The 21,464-nt window shown below is 43.8% G+C and overlaps 1 protein-coding gene and 1 long non-coding RNA gene across 10 annotated transcripts in view; both read right to left on the bottom strand.

The window, feature by feature from the left end:
• Positions 1–699: 699 nt before the first annotated feature.
• LOC118147186 (uncharacterized) lies at positions 700–5,710 on the bottom strand. The gene is made up of 3 exons (XR_008476514.2): positions 5,220–5,710; positions 2,974–3,232; positions 700–2,696 (listed from the first exon to the last, which is right to left on the bottom strand). It is a non-coding gene; the product is annotated as an uncharacterized LOC118147186 (long non-coding RNA).
• A 9,604-nt stretch (positions 5,711–15,314) lies between these two features.
• The window catches only part of SH3YL1 (SH3 and SYLF domain containing 1), a 46,322-nt gene continuing 40,172 nt past the window's right edge, over positions 15,315–21,464 (bottom strand). For all 9 annotated transcript variants that reach the window (XM_035273368.3, XM_002758066.7, XM_008981224.5 and 6 more), the window contains one exon: positions 15,315–16,157. In XM_035273368.3, the coding sequence (XP_035129259.3) occupies positions 15,967–16,157 (191 nt within the window). In that variant the 3' untranslated portion in view covers positions 15,315–15,966. The remainder of the gene's footprint in view (positions 16,158–21,464) is intronic.

The raw sequence follows: 21,464 nt of genomic DNA, 5'->3' as shown, positions 1-21,464 counted from the left end.
CTACAAGGGACAGCAGTGACAGCCCACAGAGCAGGGACCACCAGCAGGTGTTTACGTTCTGAGCTGGAGGCAGCTCTGTTTAGACAGGCCTCTGCGGTGGAGCTGGCTCCCTGTGCACATGCACACTGGGCAGTGGGACTTTAATTGATGATGTCCCAGGGGACAGGTGAGAGTGCTCAGGAGGCATCTCTGTGCTCCAGGTCAGCCGGGCCTCCGCTCCCTCCCCTTCACCTGCTAACTGACTCCTCAGATGCCTGGAGAGTGAGGCAGCCCCTGGCTCAGAGGACAAGGTGTGGCCTTTCCTGTGGAACTTCCAGACAGTTTTGAGCACTGAGAACCTGGAAGCCTGAGGAGAGGCTGGAGGAGTCCATCTGAGCCACTGGCAGGGCAGAGCGTCTGACAGATCTGGGTCAGTGCTGCTGCTGGGCCTCCCCAGCTGTGTGGTCCATCTCCCAGGGCCACCTGTGCAGATGTAAGACAGCAGGGATATGCCGGCCTTGCTGCCAACAGCCCCTCGGGCACGTCTGTAACCAACAAATCTGTTTCCTTCTCCCCTTCATAGGATCCTGGATAGGCCACCTGGTCCCCTGTTGGTTCTTGTGTGGCTTGTCAAACAGATTTTTATTTTTAATAACTGTTTTTATTAATAAATAGTTATAGTTGGTGAATACCATGCAGATTAACTAGCACTAACCCTTTTAGCAGTTTCGGTACATGCTTTCCATTCCTTGTCATATGCACATTTTTACAATGAATCATTGACATATTTGAAACTCTGATTTTTAGCATTCATACCATCTTTCCAAATTATTATTTTTCATTATCTTAATATGTAAATGTTACTGTGTCAAGCATTGCCCATATTTAAATCATCACCACAATACCCGGAGGGACCTCTTAGGCCCCTGTTTTGAAATTGAGGAAGGTGAGCCCAGAGACCCTATGCTGGCTGAAATCACCCAACTGATCCTTGGCACAAGCAGGGTTTACATCCAGACTGCCTGGTCTGCAGCAAACAGTTTTCTATAGTAACTTATAAAAAGTTGTTCTTATCATTTATTGTTACATACAGTTGGCACTAAAATAGGTAACCAATGTGATTTCTAACCAGTCTTACACCTTTCAAAGTTCTACACGTTTTTCAGTTGCTAAACATAAAATGAAACAAGCTTTCTTGAGATTATAGTGAAAGGCTTAAAACTTGTGTGGTTCATCTGCTGAATTCCCTTTAGGGAAGTAATATGAATGTATGCGTAGAGGTAGCAGAGACTCTGCCCTGCTCCACACACTTCTGTAGCGTGTTTTCCCTCAGCCGCCTCCATCTCAGGCTCAGCCAAGAACTCCACGTCTAAATTCATGGGATCTCCACATCTTCCTCCAGATCTGCCTCCATCAGTACAGTCTGTTTTCCATCCTCTTGGGACTTTGGTGCCTACACTTGACGCTATTTCTGATGTCTTTTTTGGCATGGGAACTGCTTCCTCTCTTGGGTCGCTTTCCTTGGCACTGAGAGGCTCTTTCTAGCTCTTCCCCTGCCTTTCAGGCAGACTTTTCTCAAGGTGGGGAGGGGCTACTTCACGCTCACATCAGAGCTTCCCCTCCCCTGTCTTCATATGTTTGACCACAAACAACTTGCACAGCAACAATCCCCAAAACTGCTCCCAAAACTCCTGTTCTTTTTAATAATGGGACCATTTCCCATAAGTCATGAAGGTTCTGAATGGCATCTAGAATGGTGAATTCTTTCCAGAAGGTTTTCAGTTGACTGCCCAGATCCATTAGAGGAATCACAGTCTATGGCAGATATAGCCTAATGAAATATAGTTCTTAAATAATAAGACTAAAAATCATAATAACTCCTTGATCCATGGGCTGCAGAGTGGATGCTGTGTTAGCAAGCATGAAAATGACATTCATCTTCTAGCACATCTTCATCGGCATTGCCAATCAATGAGCAATATTTTGGAAGGATTTTTTTTTCCCGCAAGCAGTAGGTCTCAACATTAGGCTTAAAACATTCAATAAACCATGCCCTTAGCAGGTGTGCTGCTGTCCAGGCTTTGCTGTTCCGTTTACAGAGCACAGGCAGAGTGCAGTTAGCATACTTCTTAAGGTCTCCAGGATTTGGGGAATAGTAAATGGGTATTGACTTCAACCAAAAGTCACCAGCTGCCTTAGCCCCTAGTAAGAGAGTCAGCCTGTCCTTTGATGCTTTGAAGCCAGGCATTGACTTCTCCCCTGAAGCAGTGAAAGTCCTAGATGGCATCTTCTTTCCAATAGAAGGCTGTTTCATCCGCATGGAAATTCTTTTTTACTGCAGTCACCTTCATCAGTGATCTTAGCTGGAACGTTATGGGAATCTTATGGCTGGTTTGAGCTTCTTTCCACTAAAACTTTCTTCACATCAGCAATAAGCCTGTTTTGCTTTCTTAACATTTATGAGTTCCTTGGAGTAGCACATTTAATTTGCATCAAAAACATTTCCTTTGCATTGAAAACTTGTTTAACTGACACAAGAGGCCTAGCTTTTGGCCTACCTCAGCTTTTGACATGCCTTCCTCACTAAGCTTAATCATTTCTAGCTTTTGATTTGAAGTGACAGACATGCAACTCTTTCTTTCATGAACACTTAGAGGACACTGTAAGGTAATTAACTGGCCTAATTTCAATATTGTTGTGTCTTGGAATTGGGAAGTCTGGGAAGGGAAGAGACAGGAGAACAGCCAGTCAGTGGAGCAGTCAGAACACACACATTTAATGTTTAGGTTCTTATGTAGGTGTCTGCCATACCTCTCCCCCAAAATTACACAGTAACATCAAAGATAACTGACCACAGATCACTGAAACAGATATAATAATAATGAAATTAAAGCTATTGAAAAATTACCAAACATGACACAGAGACACAAAATGAACACATGCTGCTGGACAAATGGTACAGAAACACCTGCCGTCTGCAACGTTGCTACAAACCTTGACTTTGTAAAACATGCTGTGTCTGCAGAGTGCAATGAAAACAGCTATGCCTGTGCTTCCAGCTGTGGTCCTCATTTTGCTCACTTTGGAGACTGTAAGAGTTTTCATGTTCATTTGTTCAGTTAATTCTCCTCAAACTTTGTTAAATCCATGTGATAAACGTGTTCTGAGGCTCAGAAGTTCATTAACCATGTGGAACTGAATGTTCTTCCAAAATCCATGCTTTTGTATGTATATCCATCAGGATCTCTTGCTTCTGAAAAATGTAACAAAGAGCACAGTTCTGCCCCAGAGAGTAGCTCACTACAGGTAGCTCTGCAAGTCATCCTCAGAGCATTCTCAGCCTGGTACCTGTGATAACTACAGGGAGCTCTGCAACTCATCCTCAGAGCATTCTCAGCCTGGTACCTGTGATAAGTGCAGGTAGGTCTGCAAGTCATCCTCAGAGCACTCTCAGCCTGGTACCTGTGATAACTGCAGGGAGCTCTGCAAGTCATCCTCAGAGCACTCTCAGCCTGGTACCTGTGATAACTGCAGGGAGCTCTGCAAGTCATCCTCAGAGCACTCTCAGCCTGGTACCTGTGATAACTGCAGGGAGCTCTGCAAGTCATCCTCAGAGCACTCTCAGCCTGGTACCTGTGATAACTGCAGGGAGCTCTGCAAGTCATCCTCAGAGCACTCTCAGCCTGGTACCTGTGATAAGTGCAGGTAGGTCTGCAAGTCATCCTCAGAGCACTCTCTGCCTGGTACCTGTGATAACTGCAGGTAGGTCTGCAAGCCATCCTCAGAGCACTCTCAGCCTGGTACCTGTGATAACTACAGGGAGCTCTGCAAGTCATCCTCAGAGCACTCTCAGCCTGGTTCCTGTGATAAGTGCAGGTAGGTCTGCAAGTCATCCTCAGAGCACTCGCAGCCTGGTTCCTGTGATAACTACAGGGAGCTCTGCAAGTCATCCTCAGAGCACTCTCTGCCTGGTTCCTGTGATAACTGCAGGTACCTCTACAAGTCATCCTCAGAGCACTCTCAGCCTGGTACCTGTGATAACTACAGGGAGCTCTGCAAGTCATCCTCAGAACACTCTCAGCCTGGTACCTGTGATAACTACAGGGAGCTCTGCAAGTCATCCTCAGAGCACTCTCAGCCTGGTACCTGTGATAAGTGCAGGTAGGTCTGCAAGTCATCCTCAGAGCACTCTCAGCCTGGTACCTGTGATAACTGCAGGTAGGTCTGCAAGTCATCCTCAGAGCACTCTCAGCCTGGTACCTGTGATAACTGCAGGGAGCTCTGCAAGTCATCCTCAGAGCACTCTCAGCCTGGTACCTGTGATAACTGCAGGTAGGTCTGCAAGTCATCCTCAGAGCACTCTCAGCCTGGTTCCTGTGATAAGTGCAGGTAGGTCTGCAAGTCATCCTCAGAGCACTCTCAGCCTGGTACCTGTGATAACTGCAGGTAGGTCTGCAAGTCATCCTCAGAGCACTCTCAGCCTGGTACCTGTGATAACTGCAGGTAGGTCTGCAAGTCATCCTCAGAGCACTCTCAGCCTGGTACCTGTGATAACTGCAGGTAGGTCTTCAAGTCATCCTCAGAGCACTCTCAGCCTGGTACCTGTGATAACTACAGGGAGCTCTGCAAGTCATCCTCAGAGCATTCCCTGACTGGTACCTCTAATTATCTTAAGAAGTTTAAATTACATGACATAAATATGAGGGTTTGAATCTTTAAAAGAGGCCAATGTTGTCATATAAAAGTGAAAGCTGTATTTTTCTTTAATAATAAAAGTTTTACTTATAAGTGGATTAAATTATAAGATCAAGTGGTGGTTTCAGCTAGTTTTTAACTAATAGGCTTCATTTTTTGAACAGTTTCAGGTTTACATAAGAACTGAGCTGCAAGCACAGAGTTCCCACATCCTCCATCACCTCAATTTCCCTTATTTTTGATATCTCACGTTAGTGATGGTATATTCGTTAGCAGCTTTATTTCACGGCTGTGGATAGACTGGATTTTCTCTGTAAAATTCATCTATTTTTGTTTTCTAATCAGTAAACGAGTTGTTATCGCCATTGTAGAAGACCCTGCAGTCATTCCATTTCGGATGACTCTGACTGCAGGGAGGTTGTGAGTGTGAAGGCTGCTTTTACAAGGGACAGCCTTCTGTTGTGTGAGGCTGTTCCCTACGGAATGTGAGAATTATTTAGTCAGTTTCTAATTTAGCCAAAAAAAAAAAAAAAAGTCCAGGTTACCTTTTCATGGAAATTGGTATGTACCCCGTAGGAATGAAGCTGCCTGGATGGTTCGTGCTGCCCCAGGGAAGAATTAGGGGCACTTAGAAAGCACTGAGTCTCGGCCTCCTTCCTCCCGACGCCCCTGGGAATCCCAGCAAGTGGGTGCTTCACAGAGGAGGCTGGGGTGGGAGGGGGTTAGAGGATGGGGGGACGGGGGGCGGTGAGGCAGCGTGAATCTCCCCGTTTGCACAGCGGGGGCAGAACGGGCCTGGGACCGAGCACTCCAGATCCCGTGGTCTGCCCACAACGCCAGGCCAAACGGAGCGGGAATCTGACCCAAGACCAGGGTTCGCGTTTCAGACTTCTGGGGAGAGTGACCGCCCGGCGGGATCGCTGGCGCAGCGGGTGTAAAGGCGCCCCGTGTCCAGGCCCAGCCCCGCGGCCCTTCCGGGAACCCGCGGAGCCGCGGCGCGGCACATCCGGGAACCCGCGGAGCCACCACGCGGCACATCCGGGAACCCGCGGAGCGACCCCGCGGCCCTTCCGGGAATCCGCGGGGCCACCGCGCGGCACATCCGGGAACCCGCGGGGCCACCGCGCGGCACATCCGGGAACCCGCGGGGCCACCGCGCGGCACATCCGGAAACCCGCGGGGCCACCGCGCGCCACATCCGGGAACCCGCGGAGCGACCCCGCGGCCCTTCCGGGAACCCGCGGGGCCACCGCGCGGCCACCGCGCGGCACATCCGGGAACCCGCGGAGCCACCGCGCGGCCCGCGCTCGCTGCTCCCGCCGACGACTTTCCCGTCTCACCACCTGGTGTTTGCAGGGACTGTCGGCGACGTCGGAAAACCCGCGTGGCCTCGTGTTAACTTTCTCGGAAGCAGGAAAGACCAGATTTAAACCAGCGAAGACGTCAGCGGAGGGAAGCGGTTTGGTGGTAACAGAAACGTGGGGAGCAGCTGTTAAAGTTCAATCGCCGTCTCTGTGGACGTTGGCGGCTCTGCCTGTCCCGCTTGGCGCGGTCTTTGGAGCCCTGAGCAGCTCCCTGCACCTTCGGCTGATCCGGTGACCACATCGGCAGCCACTGAGGACACGGAAATGGAAGGGAGTGGGGGGAAGGCACCTTCTGCGCTCTGTGACAAGAGGCCCAATTAGAGACTTAGCGCCTCTGGTTGTTTTTTTCTCAAGCATTTTTAGTCTAATTTGAAACTCTCGGCCGGGCGCGGTGACTCAAGCCTGTAATCCCAGCACTTTGGGAGGCCGGGGCGGGTGGATCACAAGGTCAAGAGATCGAGACCATCCTGCTCAACATGGTGAAACCCCGTCTCTACTAAAAATACAAAAATCAGCTGGGTATGGTGGCACGTGCCTGTAATCCCAGCCACTCAGGAGGCTGAGGCAGGAGAATTGCCTGAACCCAGGAGGCGGAGGTTGCGGTGAGCCGAGATCGCGCCACTGCACTCCAGCCTGGGAAACAAGAGTGAAACTCCGTCTCAAAAAACAAAAACAAAGAAACAAACAAACAAAGAAACTCTCGATAAACTTCTGAACTGTAGGTAATACTGAAGACACATATATGAGTATTTTGGATTCTGAGACTATCTTTTTTTTTTTTATTAACAAAAGTGGACTGTTAGTGATGTTTAAAATGTAGGGCAAACATCTTAGGATATACAAATAGTGTTTGGAGAATTTTGTGTTAAACATAGAATATTTCTACAGATTCAGAAGAATGTGTCTTAAGCTCTAGACTTTCAAGACTTTGCAACCCTTTTCAAACTGTTTAATTTTCCTATGTTTGCCTCTCTTTTTTTCTCTATTGAGGATGATATGGTTTCTCTCTGTGTCCAGTGAGCATAGCACCCAGTAGGAGGTTCTGTGGCCCCTGCTTGATCCCTCCCCTCTCAAGCAGTGTCTGTTGTTTCCATCTTCATGTCCATGATCCACTGTTTATATCTTACTTGTGGGGGAGAACATGCAGTAGGTGGTTTTCTGTTCCTGCATTGGTTCACTTAGGATAATGTCCTCCAGTTATATCCATGTTGCCGCAAAGGAGGTAATTTCATTCTTTTTTATGGACACGTAGTATTCCATGGTGTATGTGCACCACATTCCTTTATGTGATCCACCACTAGTGGACACCTAGGTTGATTCCATGTCTTTGCTAGTGCTGGGATGAACATATGAGTGCATGTTCTGAAATGTCTTCAAACTGCTTCCCACCATGGCAGAACTAATTTACATTCCTACCCGACAGTGTACAAGTGTTCCTTTGTCTCCACAGCCTCACCAGCATTTTCTACCTTTTGACTTTTTAGTAATAGCCATTCTGATTGGTGTGAGATGATCTCTCATTGTGGTTTTGATTTGCACCTCTCTGATGATTAGTGATTTGAGCATTTTTTATGATTGTTGGCCACCTGTATGTCTTCCTTTGAGAAGTGTCTGCTCATGTCTTTTGCCCACCTTTTAGCGGAATTATTTACTTTTTGCTTGTTGAATTGTTTAATTTCCTTATAGATTCTGGATATTAGACTTTCATCAGATGCATAGTTTGCAAATATTTTCTCCCATTCTGTTGGCTGTCTGTGTACTCTGTTGGTAGGTTGTTTTGCTGCACAGAAGTTCTTTAGTTTAATTAGGTCCTACTCGTCAATTTTTGTTTTGGTTTCAATTGCCTTTGAGGAGTTAGTCATAATTTTTTTCCCAAGGCTCACGTCCAAAATGCTATTTCCTAGGCTTTCTTCTAAGATTCTTATAGTTGGAGGTCTTACATTTAAATCTTTAATCCATCTTCAGTTACTTTTTGTATATAGTAAAAAGGATAGGTCCAGTTTCAATGCGCTGTATATGGCAAGCCAGTTTATCCCAGCATTGTCTATTGAATAGGGAGTCCTTTCCCAATTGCTTGTTTTTGTTGACTTTGCAAAAGTTACATGATTGTAGGTATGCACTTCATTTCCCAGTTCTCTTTTCTGTTCCATGGGTCTTTGTGTCTGTGTTTGTGCCAGCACCATGCGGTCTTGATTACTGTAGCCTTGTAGTATAGTTTGAAGTTGGGTAATGTGATCCTTCTGGCTCCGTTCTTTAGTTTAGGATTTCTTTGGCTATTCAGACTCTTTTTTTGTTCTACATAAATTTTAGAATAGTGTTTTCTAATTCTGTGAAAAATGACATTGAAAGTTTGATAGAAGAGATTGGAACTCAAGATGGCGCTGTGAGAACAACCCAGGATTGGAGATCGCGTTGAATCCGCAAACGGTGAGTCAGTGCTGCATTTCCAGACTGATCTTTGTTGCCCACAGAACGGGGAAACTCCCAAGTATAAAAAGACACGGGACGCCAGGCAGTAGGTCTGCCTGGCAAAGCCGGCAGCCGGGGCGGCGGCGGCCGGCCCTACCCATTAATCCCCACAGGGCGCGCTTGTCCGGGTGCCTTGTTGAACCGGCAACCTGAGACTTGAGAGGGCTGGACTTGAGACTGAACGAGACTTGCACAGTAGCCCAGCCCAGGGGATTGCAGGGACAGATCGTTTGGGATACCCAGTGGGACGAACAAAACCGCGATTTCAAACTATCCCGAGCAGACGGTCCGAGACGCTCTGTCTGGGAGGGGCGTCCACCACTACCGAGGCAACCCGCCCCAACTGAGATACACGCCCTCTGCTGACGCAGCCAGCCGTTGCCGAGGCAACCCGCCCCAACTGAGATACACGCCCACTGCTGACGCAGCTAGCCGTTGCCAAGGCAACCCGTCCCTACTGAGATACACGCCCACTGCTGACGCAGCCTGCCGTTGCTGAGGCAACACACTACAACGAAGAGACTCCACCGCAGGGCGTGGTGGAGACCACAGCAGAGCCTGCAGGAACAGGGCGAATCACACAACAGCAGGGCGGAGCCTGGCAACCAAACAGTGGCTAGTCTGCCTTCTAGCTGGGCAGGACACCTCATTGAACATCCAAAAATAAAGCCCAAACCCCTCAACACAGAGCATTTGAGAAAAAAAAAAGGGGGTTTTTAATGAGCTCTGTTGCAGCAGAATCAAACATAGTAGCCTAACAGCCCTGAAGGAACAACAGAGCGCACAGCTCAGCAATTAAACCCCTATAAAGTACAAACTGTCTCCTCAAGCAGCTCCCTGACCCCTCTATATCCAAAAGACTGACATTAGGCAGGCATCATCCTGGGACAAAGATAGCAGAAAAAGAAACTGGTAGCATCCCTCGCTGTGCCACAGCTGCTAGAGGTGCACCCCAGACAAGCAAGGTCTGGAGCGGACCTCAGCAGTCGTACAGCGAAGGGGCTAGACTGGTAGAAGGAAAACCAAGCAACAGAAATACTTCATCATCAACATTCTGGGTGTCCACTCAGAGACCCAATCGAAAAATCAGCAACTACGCAGACGACCAGCGGACAAATCCACAAAGATGGGAAGAAACCAGCGCAAAAAGGAGGAAAACACCCAAAACCAGAACACCTCGCCTCCTAGAGAGGACCAAAACTCCTCACCAGCAAGGGAACAAAGCTGGACGGAGAATGTCTGTGACGAAATGACGGAATTAGACTTCAGAAGATGGATAATGAGAAACTTTGGTGAGCTAAAAGATCATGTATTAAATCAATGCAAAGAAACTAAGAACCTTGAAAAAAGATTTGAAAAAAGATTCGAGGAAATGATAACAAGAATGGATAACTTAGAGAGGAATATGAATGAATTAAAGGAGCTGAAAAACACAATACGAGAACTTCGCGAAGCAAACACAAGTTTCAATAGCCGAATTGACCAAGCAGAAGAAAGAATATCTGAAGTCGAAGACCAACTCAATGAAATAAAACGAGAAACCAAGATCAGAGAAAAAAGCGCAAAAAGGAATGAACAAAATCTCCAAGAAATGTGGGACTATGTGAAAAGACCTAACCTACGTTTGATAGGTGTACCAGAAGGGGACGAAGAGAATGAATCCAAGCTGGAAAATACTCTTCAGGACATCATCCAGGAAAATTTCCCCCACCTAGCAAGACAGGCCAACACTCAATTGCAGGAAATACAGAGAACACCACAAAGATATTCCGCAAGAAGAGCAACCCCAAGGCACATAATCGTCAGATTCAACAGGGTTGAAATAAAGGAGAGAATACTAAGGGCAGCCAGAGAGAAAGGTCGGGTCACCCACAAAGGGAAGCCCATCAGACTCACAGCAGATCTCTCGGCAGAAACACTACAAGCCAGAAGAGAGTGGGGGCCAATATTCAACATTCTTAAAGAAAAGAACTTTCAACCCAGAATTTCATATCCAGCCAAACTGAGCTTCAGAAGTGAAGGAAAAATAAAATCCTTTGCGAACAAGCAAGTACTCAGAGATTTTGTCACCACCAGGCCTGCTTTACAAGAGCTCCTAAAAGAGGCACTACACATAGAAAGGATCAACCAGTACCAGCCATTCCAAAATCACACTGAATCCTAAAGAGCTTCAACAAAATGAAGAATCTACAACAACTAACAGGCAAAACAGCCACTTAGCATCAAAATGGCAGTATCAAATTCACACATAACAATATTAACCCTAATTGTAAATGGACTAAATGCACCAATCAAAAGACACAGACTGGCAAATTGGATAAAAATCCAAAACCCATCAGTGTGCTGTATCCAGGAAACCCATCTCACATGCAAGGATACACAAAGGCTCAAAATAAAGGGATGGAGGAAGATTTACCAAGCTAATGGAAAGCAAAAAAAAAGCAGGAGTTGCAATCCTCATCTCTGATAAAATAGACTTTAAAGCAACAAAGATCAAAAGAGACAAAGAAGGCCATTACATAATGGTAAAAGGATCAATACAACAAGAAGAGCTAATGATCCTAAACATATATGGACCCAATGCAGGAGCACCCAGATACATAAGGCAAGTTCTTAATGACTTACAAAAGGACTTCGACTCCCATACAATAATAGTGGGAGACTTTAACACTCCACTGTCAATACTAGACAGATCAACCAGACAGAAAATCAACAAGGATATCCAGGGCTTGAACTCAGACCTGGAGCAAGCAAACCTGGTGGACATTTACAGAACTCTCCACCCCAAATCCACAGAATACACATTCTTCTCAGCACCACATCACACCTACTCTAAAATTGACCACATAATTGGAAGTAAAGCACTGCTCAACAAATGCAAAACAACTGAAATCATAACAAACAGCCTCTCAGACCATAGTGCAATCAAGTTAGAACTCAGAATTCAGAAACCGACCCAGAACCGCACAGCTTCATGGAAACTGAACAACTGGCTCTTGAATGTTGACTGGGTAAACAACGAAATGAAGGCAGAAATAAAGAAGTTCTTCGAAACCAATGAGAATGAAGACACAACGTGCCAGAACCTCTGGGACACATTTAAAGCAGTCTCTCGAGGAAAGTATATAGCAATAAGTGCCCATATGAGGAGAATGGAGAGATCCAAAATTGACACCCTATCGTCAAAATTGAAAGAGCTAGAGGAGCAAGATCAAAAAAACTCAAAACCCAGCAGAAGACAAGAAATAACTAAGATCAGAGCTGAGCTGAAGGAGATTGAGACACGAAAAACCCTTCAAAAAATCAATAAATCCAAGAGCTGGTTTTTTGAAAAGATCAACAAAATAGACAGACCACTAGCCAGATTGATTAAAAATAAAAGAGAGAACAACCAAATAGATGCAATAAAAAATGATAAAGGGGAAATCACCACAGATTCCACAGAAATTCAAACCATCATCAGAGAATATTACAAACAACTCTATGCGCATAAACTAGTAAACCTGGAAGAAATGGATAAATTCCTGGACTCCTGTGTCCTCCCAAGCCTAAACCAGGAGGAAGCTGAAACTATGAATAGACCAATAACAAGGTCTGAAGTTGAGGCAGCAATTAACAGCCTACCACACAAAAAAAGCCCAGGTCCAGACAGGTTCACAGCCGAATTCTACCAGACACACAAGGAGGAGCTGGTACCATTCCTTCTAAAACTATTTTAAACAATCCAAAAAGAGGGAATCCTTCCCAAATCATTTTATGAGACCAACATCATCCTGATACCAAATCCCGGCAGAGACCCAATGAGAAAAGAAAACTTCAGGCCAATATCCATGATGAACATAGATGCAGAAATCTTCAATAAAATATTGGCAAGCCGATTGCAACAGCAAATCAAAAAACTTATTCATCATGATCAAGTAGGATTCATCCCAGGGATGCAAGGATGGTTCAACATACACAAGTCTATCAACGTAATTCATCACATAAACAGAACCAAAAACAAAACCCACATGATTATCTCAATCGACGCAGAGAAGGCATTTGACAAAATTCAACAGCCCTTTATGCTAAAAACCCTCAATAAACTCGGTATCGATGGAACGTATCTCAAAGTAATAAAAGCTATTTATGACAAACCAACAGCCAATATCATACTGAATGGGCAAAAACTGGAAGCATTCCCTTTAAAATCTGGCACTAGACAAGGATGCCCTCTCTCACCACTCCTATTCAATATATTACTGGAAGTTCTAGCCAGAGCAATCAGGCAAGAAAAAGAAATAAAGGGTATTCAAATAGGAAAGGTGGAAGCCAAATTGTCTCTATTTGCAGATGACATGATAGTATACCTAGAAGACCCCATCGCCTCAGCCCAAAAACTCCTGAAACGGATAAGCAACTTCAGCAAAGTCTCAGGATATAAAATCAATGGGCACCTGGCAAATATTTATCTGCTTCTCATTACTCTAATTTTGCCTTTTGAGGAATTTTATGTAAATGGATTTATGTAGTCTTTAGTGTCTGACTTCTGACATGAAGCAAAATGCTGTAAAGATGCGCCATATTGTTGATGTATTAGGGTCCATTCCTTATTGCTGAGTCGTGTTCTATGGTGCAGGTAGAGCAGATTCTTTCCATCCGCTAAACAGACGATGAAGATTTGGATTTCCTCAAGTCTGGAGTCATTATGAATAAAGCTCTTATGAACATCCTGGAATACTTTATGTGGACATGTATTGTTATTTCTCCTGGACAAATACCCAAGTATGAAATCTCTGGGCTAGAAGTTAAACTGCCATGTTGCTTTCCAAAGTAACCACACAGTTCTGCATTTCTAGCCACAGGGCATGGGAGTTTCCAGGCTGCATACCCTCATTCACACGGAATATCATCCGTTGTTTTCATTTTAGCCATTTAGAGATTGTATGGCAACACCTCACTCTCAGTTTCTATTTGCTTTCCTTCGTTGTTAAAGAGATTGAACATCATTTCCTGTTCCTACTTGGTATCCATATATTTTCATTGATGAAATCAATGAAACCTTTGGTCCGTTTTCTATTGTGGTGTTTATCATCTTAGTGATTTGTAAAGTTCTCATCTGCATTTAAAGATGGATATGTAATCGATGTACATGTTTTTTATATGCATGTGATAATCTGATGCATTTGTACAATCAAATCAGGGGCATTGGGATATTCAGCACCTTGAATATTTATCTTTTCATTACACTAGGAACATCCACATTATTCTCTTTTCGCTGTTTTGAGATGTGTAATTGACTAATGTTAACTGTAGTCACCCGAATGATCATCAGACACCTGGTCTTATTTTTTCCAAGTGTGCATTTGTACCCATTAATCAACATCTCATCTACTTTTTAGATTTATCTTTGTGGTTTACAGCAGTTTTATATGATGTGCACATGTTCATTCTACATGTAGTTCATAGTAATTCTTAACTCTGCAGTTCGATGTCTGTACAGTTTTGGACTATGCCCAGGCATTCTGTCTTTACGTCCAGCATCTGCTGATTTTCTCTCCACTTTTTGACGAGAACCTTCATGCCTCACTTTCTACACCTTCTTTCCTTATCCCATAAAGTCTCTTTTGGTCTTTCTAGTGTTTTCAGTTCTTTGAGCTTTCAGGCTGGACGTGTTTCCAATCTGCCTTCAGGTCGATGATTCTTTTTTCTGGTACGTCTAAATGACTGTTAAATCCATTGTCTTCTTAGTTTATTTTTCTTTTCAGCCTCACGTTTTTCATGTAATTCTCTCTTATGGTGTCAAATTTCTGCTGAAATTCTCTACTTTTTCTTTTAATTCCTTGAATATATAAAGCAGTTTCTTTACAATAAGTACATTGTAAATGAGTAAATTTATTGTATTTTTTATAAGCTTAAAAGTTTAAATTTTTTAAGTTTAAAAGCATGGAAGGAAATAGCATATAGTGCTTAAGGACACAAATATATGTAGTCAAAATGTAAAGAAATATGTGGAATTCAAAACAGCAAACTCAGGGTGTGTTCCCTTTGAGTCAGGAGACAGTGGTGATTGGAAAGGGATTAGAAAGAAGGAAATAATCATGTTTTACTTCTTTCCGGGTGAAGATAACATGGGACTTCATTCTCATTTTCCATGTCTTAAGAAGGTATAATAAATAAAGGCAAATGCATGGGTGTGCATATGACGTAAGGCAGTGAAGAGTGAATAGGAGGACAAACGGTGCCATGTGCACCTGCTCCCCTCGGGAGGGTTCGCTGGGGGAGGCAGGGCTGAAGCAAGGAGTCTACATGGGAATTGGGGCTGAGCGGGCAGCTCACTTCAGGACGGGCAGGGGGGAGTTGGGGCTGAGCGGGCAGCTCACTTCGGGGCGGGCAGGGGGGAGTTGGGGCTGAGTGGGCAGCTCACTTCGGGGTGGGCATGGGGGGAGCAAAAATGTTGGGTCAGCGAGTGTCTGAAAGGCAACAGAATCTATGGTGAATTTGATAGAGGGCATGAGATAGAAGAATGAATGATGGCTCTGAAGTCACCCTGAGGACCGAGGACATCCAGGGATGGAATTTCCATTTCCTGAAGAGGAACACTGCGGGGCGGGGGAGCAGGCTAAGTGGGGACAAAGAAGAGCTTGGATTTGAGCCTATGAGGCCTGCGGTGTTGTTCCTTGTCCAGATGGAACTGCGAGGTGCACAGCTGGAGAGGGGGGTCTGGAGCTCAGGGATCCCAAATGGAGGGGGATTTTACCCTGCATATGAGATATAGGACCTCTGCCTACCTTACAAAAAGTAAGAAAACAAAATTGAAATATCCACTTAGTAAACATTTTAAAATTTTATTTAGAGACCAGTCAACCATGTCACCGTAAGTATCTACTGTTGGAAATGAACAAACGTAGCCCCATAAGGAAGAAAAGTTGGTATGTCATATTTTTAAATACATGGTGGTCAGACTTCTTGTACTCATCTTTCTATGATAAATGCATTTGTACAGTTTTTGAAGGTATAAAGATGATTTCTAAGGATTCATATTCTAGTTAACACAACTCTAAACATTACTGAATACCTCCTGTAAGCTGATTTCTTTTTCGCTAGTCACTTTGCAAATAGAAATGTATGAATTGGCATTCATGGCGCTACCCTCAAAATTCTTAAATTAAAATACAGCTACCATGTACATAGCCAGGTCAAATGCTTCATGATATTTGAAAATGTTCACAAAAGAACTATGACCACATAAATTGTAGGACAGTCTATGACACAACATATGTGATAAAGTTAGTACAAAGTATTTAAAGATATGTAGGGCAACTCTTTTTATATAGGAAAACAAAATATTTTAGATACTGAATGGAAATTTTATAGAAGTTTTTTTGTAAATTTGTATTAAACATTGCTTAACTAGTAAATCCTGCCAATGTAGAAATAATTTTTTTTGTAATTCTCAAAGAAGAAAATGGTATAAGCTTTAATTCATGGTTACATAGTTGGCTGGAAAAATGCCAGTTTGACCTCGAAGCTTTCCTTCCCACCAGTCAAACTGCGAATCTGTTTTTGATATTACTGTGATTCTGTCTCCAGCTTGAAAATTCAAATCCCCAGGCTGCTGTCCTTCAAATGAATACAGTGCTGTCACTTCTATGAGTGGATTTAAATTGCCTGAAACAAGAAAAAAGTATTCACATATTTATGTTCATTAGGGAAAAACTGGGAGTATCTGCTGGTAAGATAAAAATTAACCACTTAGTGCTTGGCATGCTGGTGTCTTGGAGGCTGGCAGAACCCACAGCACACAGTCTGCAATTTGCATCACATTATTAGACTTATTTTGTCTGCACATTATTGTATACCTAACTATGGATTTAGCACATGCTTCTGGTTAAAATTGTCAGAATTTTGAATAATCTATGAGATAATACAACTTATGTTTTTTTTTTCCATTTTAATAGAGTAGTCATTGCTGTGGTCTAAATATGTGTCCCCCTGAGATTCAAGTGTTGAAATCCTCAACCCCAAGGTGATGTTGTTAGAAGTGGGGTCTCTGGAGGTGATTAGGTTTCCCCTCATGAATGGGATCAGTGTCCTTACAGACAGAGCCCAAAGGGACCTTCTTGCACCTTCCTCCTTGTGAGGGTGCAGCAAGATGGCACCATCTGTGAAGCAGAAACAGCCCTTGCCAGACACCTCGTCTTCTGGCACCTTGATCTTGGAATCAATCTCCAGAAGTGTGAGAAATAAAATTCCGTTGTCTATGAGCCACCCAGGCTGTGGCATTTTGTTACAGCAGCTGGAAGGGGCTAAGACAGTTGTACAGCCTCGTGGATGACAGATGCTGGACAAAGGCTGGTATGTGAGCTCATGGTCAAACCCTAGGAGACTGGACTTGAAAACCCGGCTCTGTACTCACTGGGCTTGAGAACTGCAGCCCAGCCGTGGTCTGCTGTTTCATCAGCAGACACTTCTCCCTGGGCTTTGTGGCTGTTCACATTTCCATGCTTAACTGATCTATTATCTCAGTATCAGAGATGAAATTGGAATTAGCACAGGTAGAAGCATTTCTACATGTTTCACAAATATTTCAATGCAATGTGTATAACCAAGTATTGTAGAAGGAAGAAAATACTTTGAGAATTGAGCAGTTAACATGAATAAAGGACATTAAATATTATAAACCATATAACATCATAAAGATACAATGAAACAGTTTTTAAGCACTCAGCTCTAGGGAGTCTGATGCTTCTGTGTTTCATAGAATTCTGTGCATAAATTGGGCAATTAGATGTTCAGACACATAGAAAACCTCAATAACCAGATTCTACAGCCAGGTCCTATTTGAACCCCTAATACAACAACAATAATTATAATGTGAACTTGGTCCATCAGTAAGAAATAAAAATAGCCAACACTTTAAACTACACTTACTAAAACCTGAATTTGTAGCTCACACAAGATGGTGCTACAGTTCTTTCTTTAAAGTATGTACCATCTAGTGGAGTTCTACTTAATCATGAATGATACAATTAAATTAGAGATAATACTGGTATAAATACTGCTTTTTTCTATAATACAAAGAATTTCTGTATATTTTATTTTTATAATATGTAAATATATTAAAAATATTTTAAATTAAATAAAAATATAAATAAAATATTTAGTATAAATAAAATATTTTAATAAAATAGTATAAATAAAATATTTTAATAAAATATTTAAAAATTAATAAAATTAAATATTTTATTAAAATATTTTATTGTATTATTTTATATTAAATAATATAGGAATATTATATACAATATACATAATATATTAAAATATTATTTAATATTTTAATATTTATTTACTTTTAGTTTATCAATCTTAAGAAATAAGGTTAAAAGAATGTCACCAAAATAAAATTTTGACATAGTCTAGAAACAGTAGAAGCAAGTTAAACTGAGCACGCGGTTAAGCTGCACACACGTAGGAGCAGTTGCTGCCGCGCTGTTAACGGAGCTGTGCTGGACGAGGGTCCGCAGGTGCCCAGGCCTCGCTTCCCTGTATCAGATCAGGGTGCAAGCTGACGCTGAAGAAAACCCGTCCTGGGAATCTCCTGTTCACGATTCTGTGCGGTACATCCACATCTAAAGCTGCATCCTGATTAACCACACCAGTGGACACCCTCCAGGAACTCTTCTCCCTCGTCTCCCAGACATGTTAGATAGTAGGAAGAAGCGAATTAGAAGAGTGCTTGTGAACATCAGGGAACGTTCTGGGGGCCGTAGCCATCTTAGCTACCATGTATTTATCCTCTTGCAATCTCATTTATAAAATCAAAAACACATAGTAAGGACAATGACAGTGATAACGGCGGCGATCGATGTGCATCTGGGAAGAGCCGCCACTGCGTGTTCTCAGGCACCGCGGCCAGCAGTCACAGGGGGGCACTCATGGTGGGCAGCGCTCACTGCAATGAGCCAGCTACTCCTACCCCACGCCACAGAAGTTGAAAGTGAGCCTTAAAGATGTCAAGTGATTTGTCCAAAGTCAGGATCCAATGAAGTGTGTCTCCAGGTTGTCCAAGACCCTCAGCAACCTCGTCAATGTTAAATTGTGCTCAACAGACCAAAGTGACATTTATCAGAGCATTTACTTTTATGAGGCAAACGTTCTGGAAGGATGAGTGTGCCACTGGCATCGCTGGGTTATCCTGTCTACACAAATAACATTGCTGCTATGGCTCTGGGGAATCCCTGATAACTGAATTGGTTCTAAGCAGTTTCAGGAACATATTTTATGATGAATAATTAGAGAAATAAATATGAACTAAGAAAAGAAAGAAGGAGAGATAACAGACCTGGTTAGTCCCTGCCCTCACATTCAGGTATTGCCTAATTTTCTCTGAAGTGCAGATTCCTGATGAAATGAGGACAAAGCAGAGTGGGAGACGAGGGTAGGGGCAACGCAGCTAAAAGGCAAGGGTGCCGCTGAAGGTCTGAGGGCCGCGATCTGACATTTCTCCTTTCCTGAGGCTAAGAAGTGAATTGACTCTGTTCCTTGTGCTGAATGCCTCACCCGGTTCCTCCCCCAATTCACCATCAGTGCCTCTGCCTCCTGGGAGGAGTACAGGAGAGTCATGTTGGAGAAACTCCATCCACCTGAAAACCACAGGAGTGAAGCTGGCAGAGCCAGCAGCCTATCTGCTTTCTGAGGTAACAGTTCACCAGCCTGTGAGTGCTGCACCCTGTTAATTTTTTTCTTTGAAAAACTCCAAATGACTTAAAGTTCCTCTTTAATGTAAATATTAGAGATAATTTTCACAATGAGAAGTTTAATACCCACAAAAGATTCCACGAAAAAAAGGTAAGCCAAGTGATGATTCCTTACGCGAAGAAGGCCCTTCCTGGTTACCAGGAAGCAAACCCCACTGAGTTACTAAAAAGCTGGATGTTCACAGATGCCTTTCCTTCTACACACCATATGTCTTTAAGCTTTATACTCGTGGACTTAAAAAATCTGAAGGATCTTTGAGGGAATTGGCCATTTCCTTTATAATCAGGTTTAGTTCAAGTAGGGGTTATTTTTCCCAAACAGGAAGCAGAGTGAGATTACAGTCAGCACTGGTGATTGGCAGCTGCCCTGAGGCCCATGATTAGGAAGGCTGCCTTGTGGATGTCCCTGTTTGACTTCCAGTCCACTTTCTCATGGAGCCTGCATAAGGCAGCCCCCGTGCAGTCAGCATACCTGGCCTGATCCGTTTCAGGAGAAAAGCCGCAGCCTTCGGAAGGTCACAACCAAGGAGCACAGCCTTTGCTAAGGACCTTCTGAGGCACAAGGCAGCCCCTACAACAAAGTGTTATCCAGCCTACACTGTGTGAAGTGCCCAGGTTGAGGAACCCTGTCCCTGACAGGTATGGGATGGGAAAGAGGAAGGGAAGAATGCATACGTAGGAGGGTCCAGGCTTGTGATTACAAAATCATTCCTTCCAGAGTCCCTACAGGGAAGATCGGAAAATTGCACTGTACATTTGCAAGGCATGAGAGGCCCAAGAACTACGCAGCTGGAACTTCCAGAGGGCAAAGCCAAAGATGGTGGGAGGACAGGACAGGTGATGCTGCGGATGGTCATGCCTGACAACCGTCTGTGGGGCTGAGACAGATTCAGGAGCTCGCTCGTGGAGGACTGAATGACCTGCTCCATCAGGGTTTTGATTTCAGGCTCAGGCCCTGGGGCCATGTAACTGTGACTTTCTGTGCAATGATGGTAAGCAGACATGAGGAAATCCTTGCTAACAGGTAAATGCCTTCACAACTGCTTCTTAAAAAATACAGTGATGTAAAATAAGTTTTACTTAAAAATTGGACGTAAATCTCCCGCTTTTTTCTTCAAGAGCCTCTTTGGAGAATGTGCTAGAGGAATATTAACTCACTTGTAACTGAGTAACAATGTACCTTGTCGTATCGTCAAATACAAACACAGAATCAACCAAAGAACAGCCACGGATCACACGACTGGAAAATGAAAGTTCAGGATTCAGACCGGAACCTCTGTCTCCACAGCCCACTTAGAGTTTAGTTCCATGTCATGAAACAGTTTTCCTTGGTGCCATTTATGAGAAGTTTCTGACGAAAGGAACTCTTGTTCCCAGTGTCCCATGACCACGACATTCCTTGGGGGATCGTGGCCTCAGTTTTTTGCAGCCAGCTTCCCTCAGCTCTGTCTCTCTGTCAGGATGCCCTTCCTTCCCAAGCACGTAGCCAGTCAGCTCACCTTGTCAAGTTTAGGAAGTTTGTGTATCAACTAGATAAACAAATCTAAGTCTAATCTTGAGTCTTCAAAAGTAAGATAAAAATCTAGATGTTTTTTCGCTGTCTTGGTGTAAACATTTATACTGTAATCACTTTTGCGTCTAAAGGACGTGCATCCAAAGGACAAAGCTTTGATTTCCCTTTAACATGGCCTCTAACACGGCTGTGAACCACAAAGGGTAAAACACGTTTTTAAAACCTCTCAGAGCTTTGTCTGTATACTAAGACACAGCACAACACCTTCTGTGGGTGAGCCCCAGGCCATCACACCTGCTCTCCATACAGGACTCTGAGAGCAGACGCTCAGCCTCCTCGGAGAAGAACCCGCTGGGAAAAACCAGAGGGGACCCCCAGGAGGAGAAGCCAGGGAGAAAAGAAAGGTCACCCACCCTAAATCCATCAGGAAAATGGACCTCTTCAGGGGATGCTGCTTAAGAGACCTTTACGACATACTTTTATCTGTATGATATAGATTTTAAAACTATGCTTGAGTACCTAATTTTTTGGTATTTTATTAACATGAAATGTTTAATTCTCTGACTGTTATATATCCAGCAGCATATAGCTTTGCGACTCCAGTGACAGAAGTATTCAATGTGGAAAAATAAACGGACTACTTTTTGACTATTTAATTTTGCCCTCAATTTGTATCCTACTCACATTTGCAAATAATTGCTCAAT

This window comes from Callithrix jacchus, chromosome 14 (genome assembly GCF_049354715.1).
Source record: "Callithrix jacchus isolate 240 chromosome 14, calJac240_pri, whole genome shotgun sequence".
NCBI classification, from domain to species: domain Eukaryota; kingdom Metazoa; phylum Chordata; class Mammalia; order Primates; family Cebidae; genus Callithrix; species Callithrix jacchus.
Note: the sequence above shows the minus strand (reverse complement) of the source record. Positions and strands in the feature narration are given on the sequence as shown.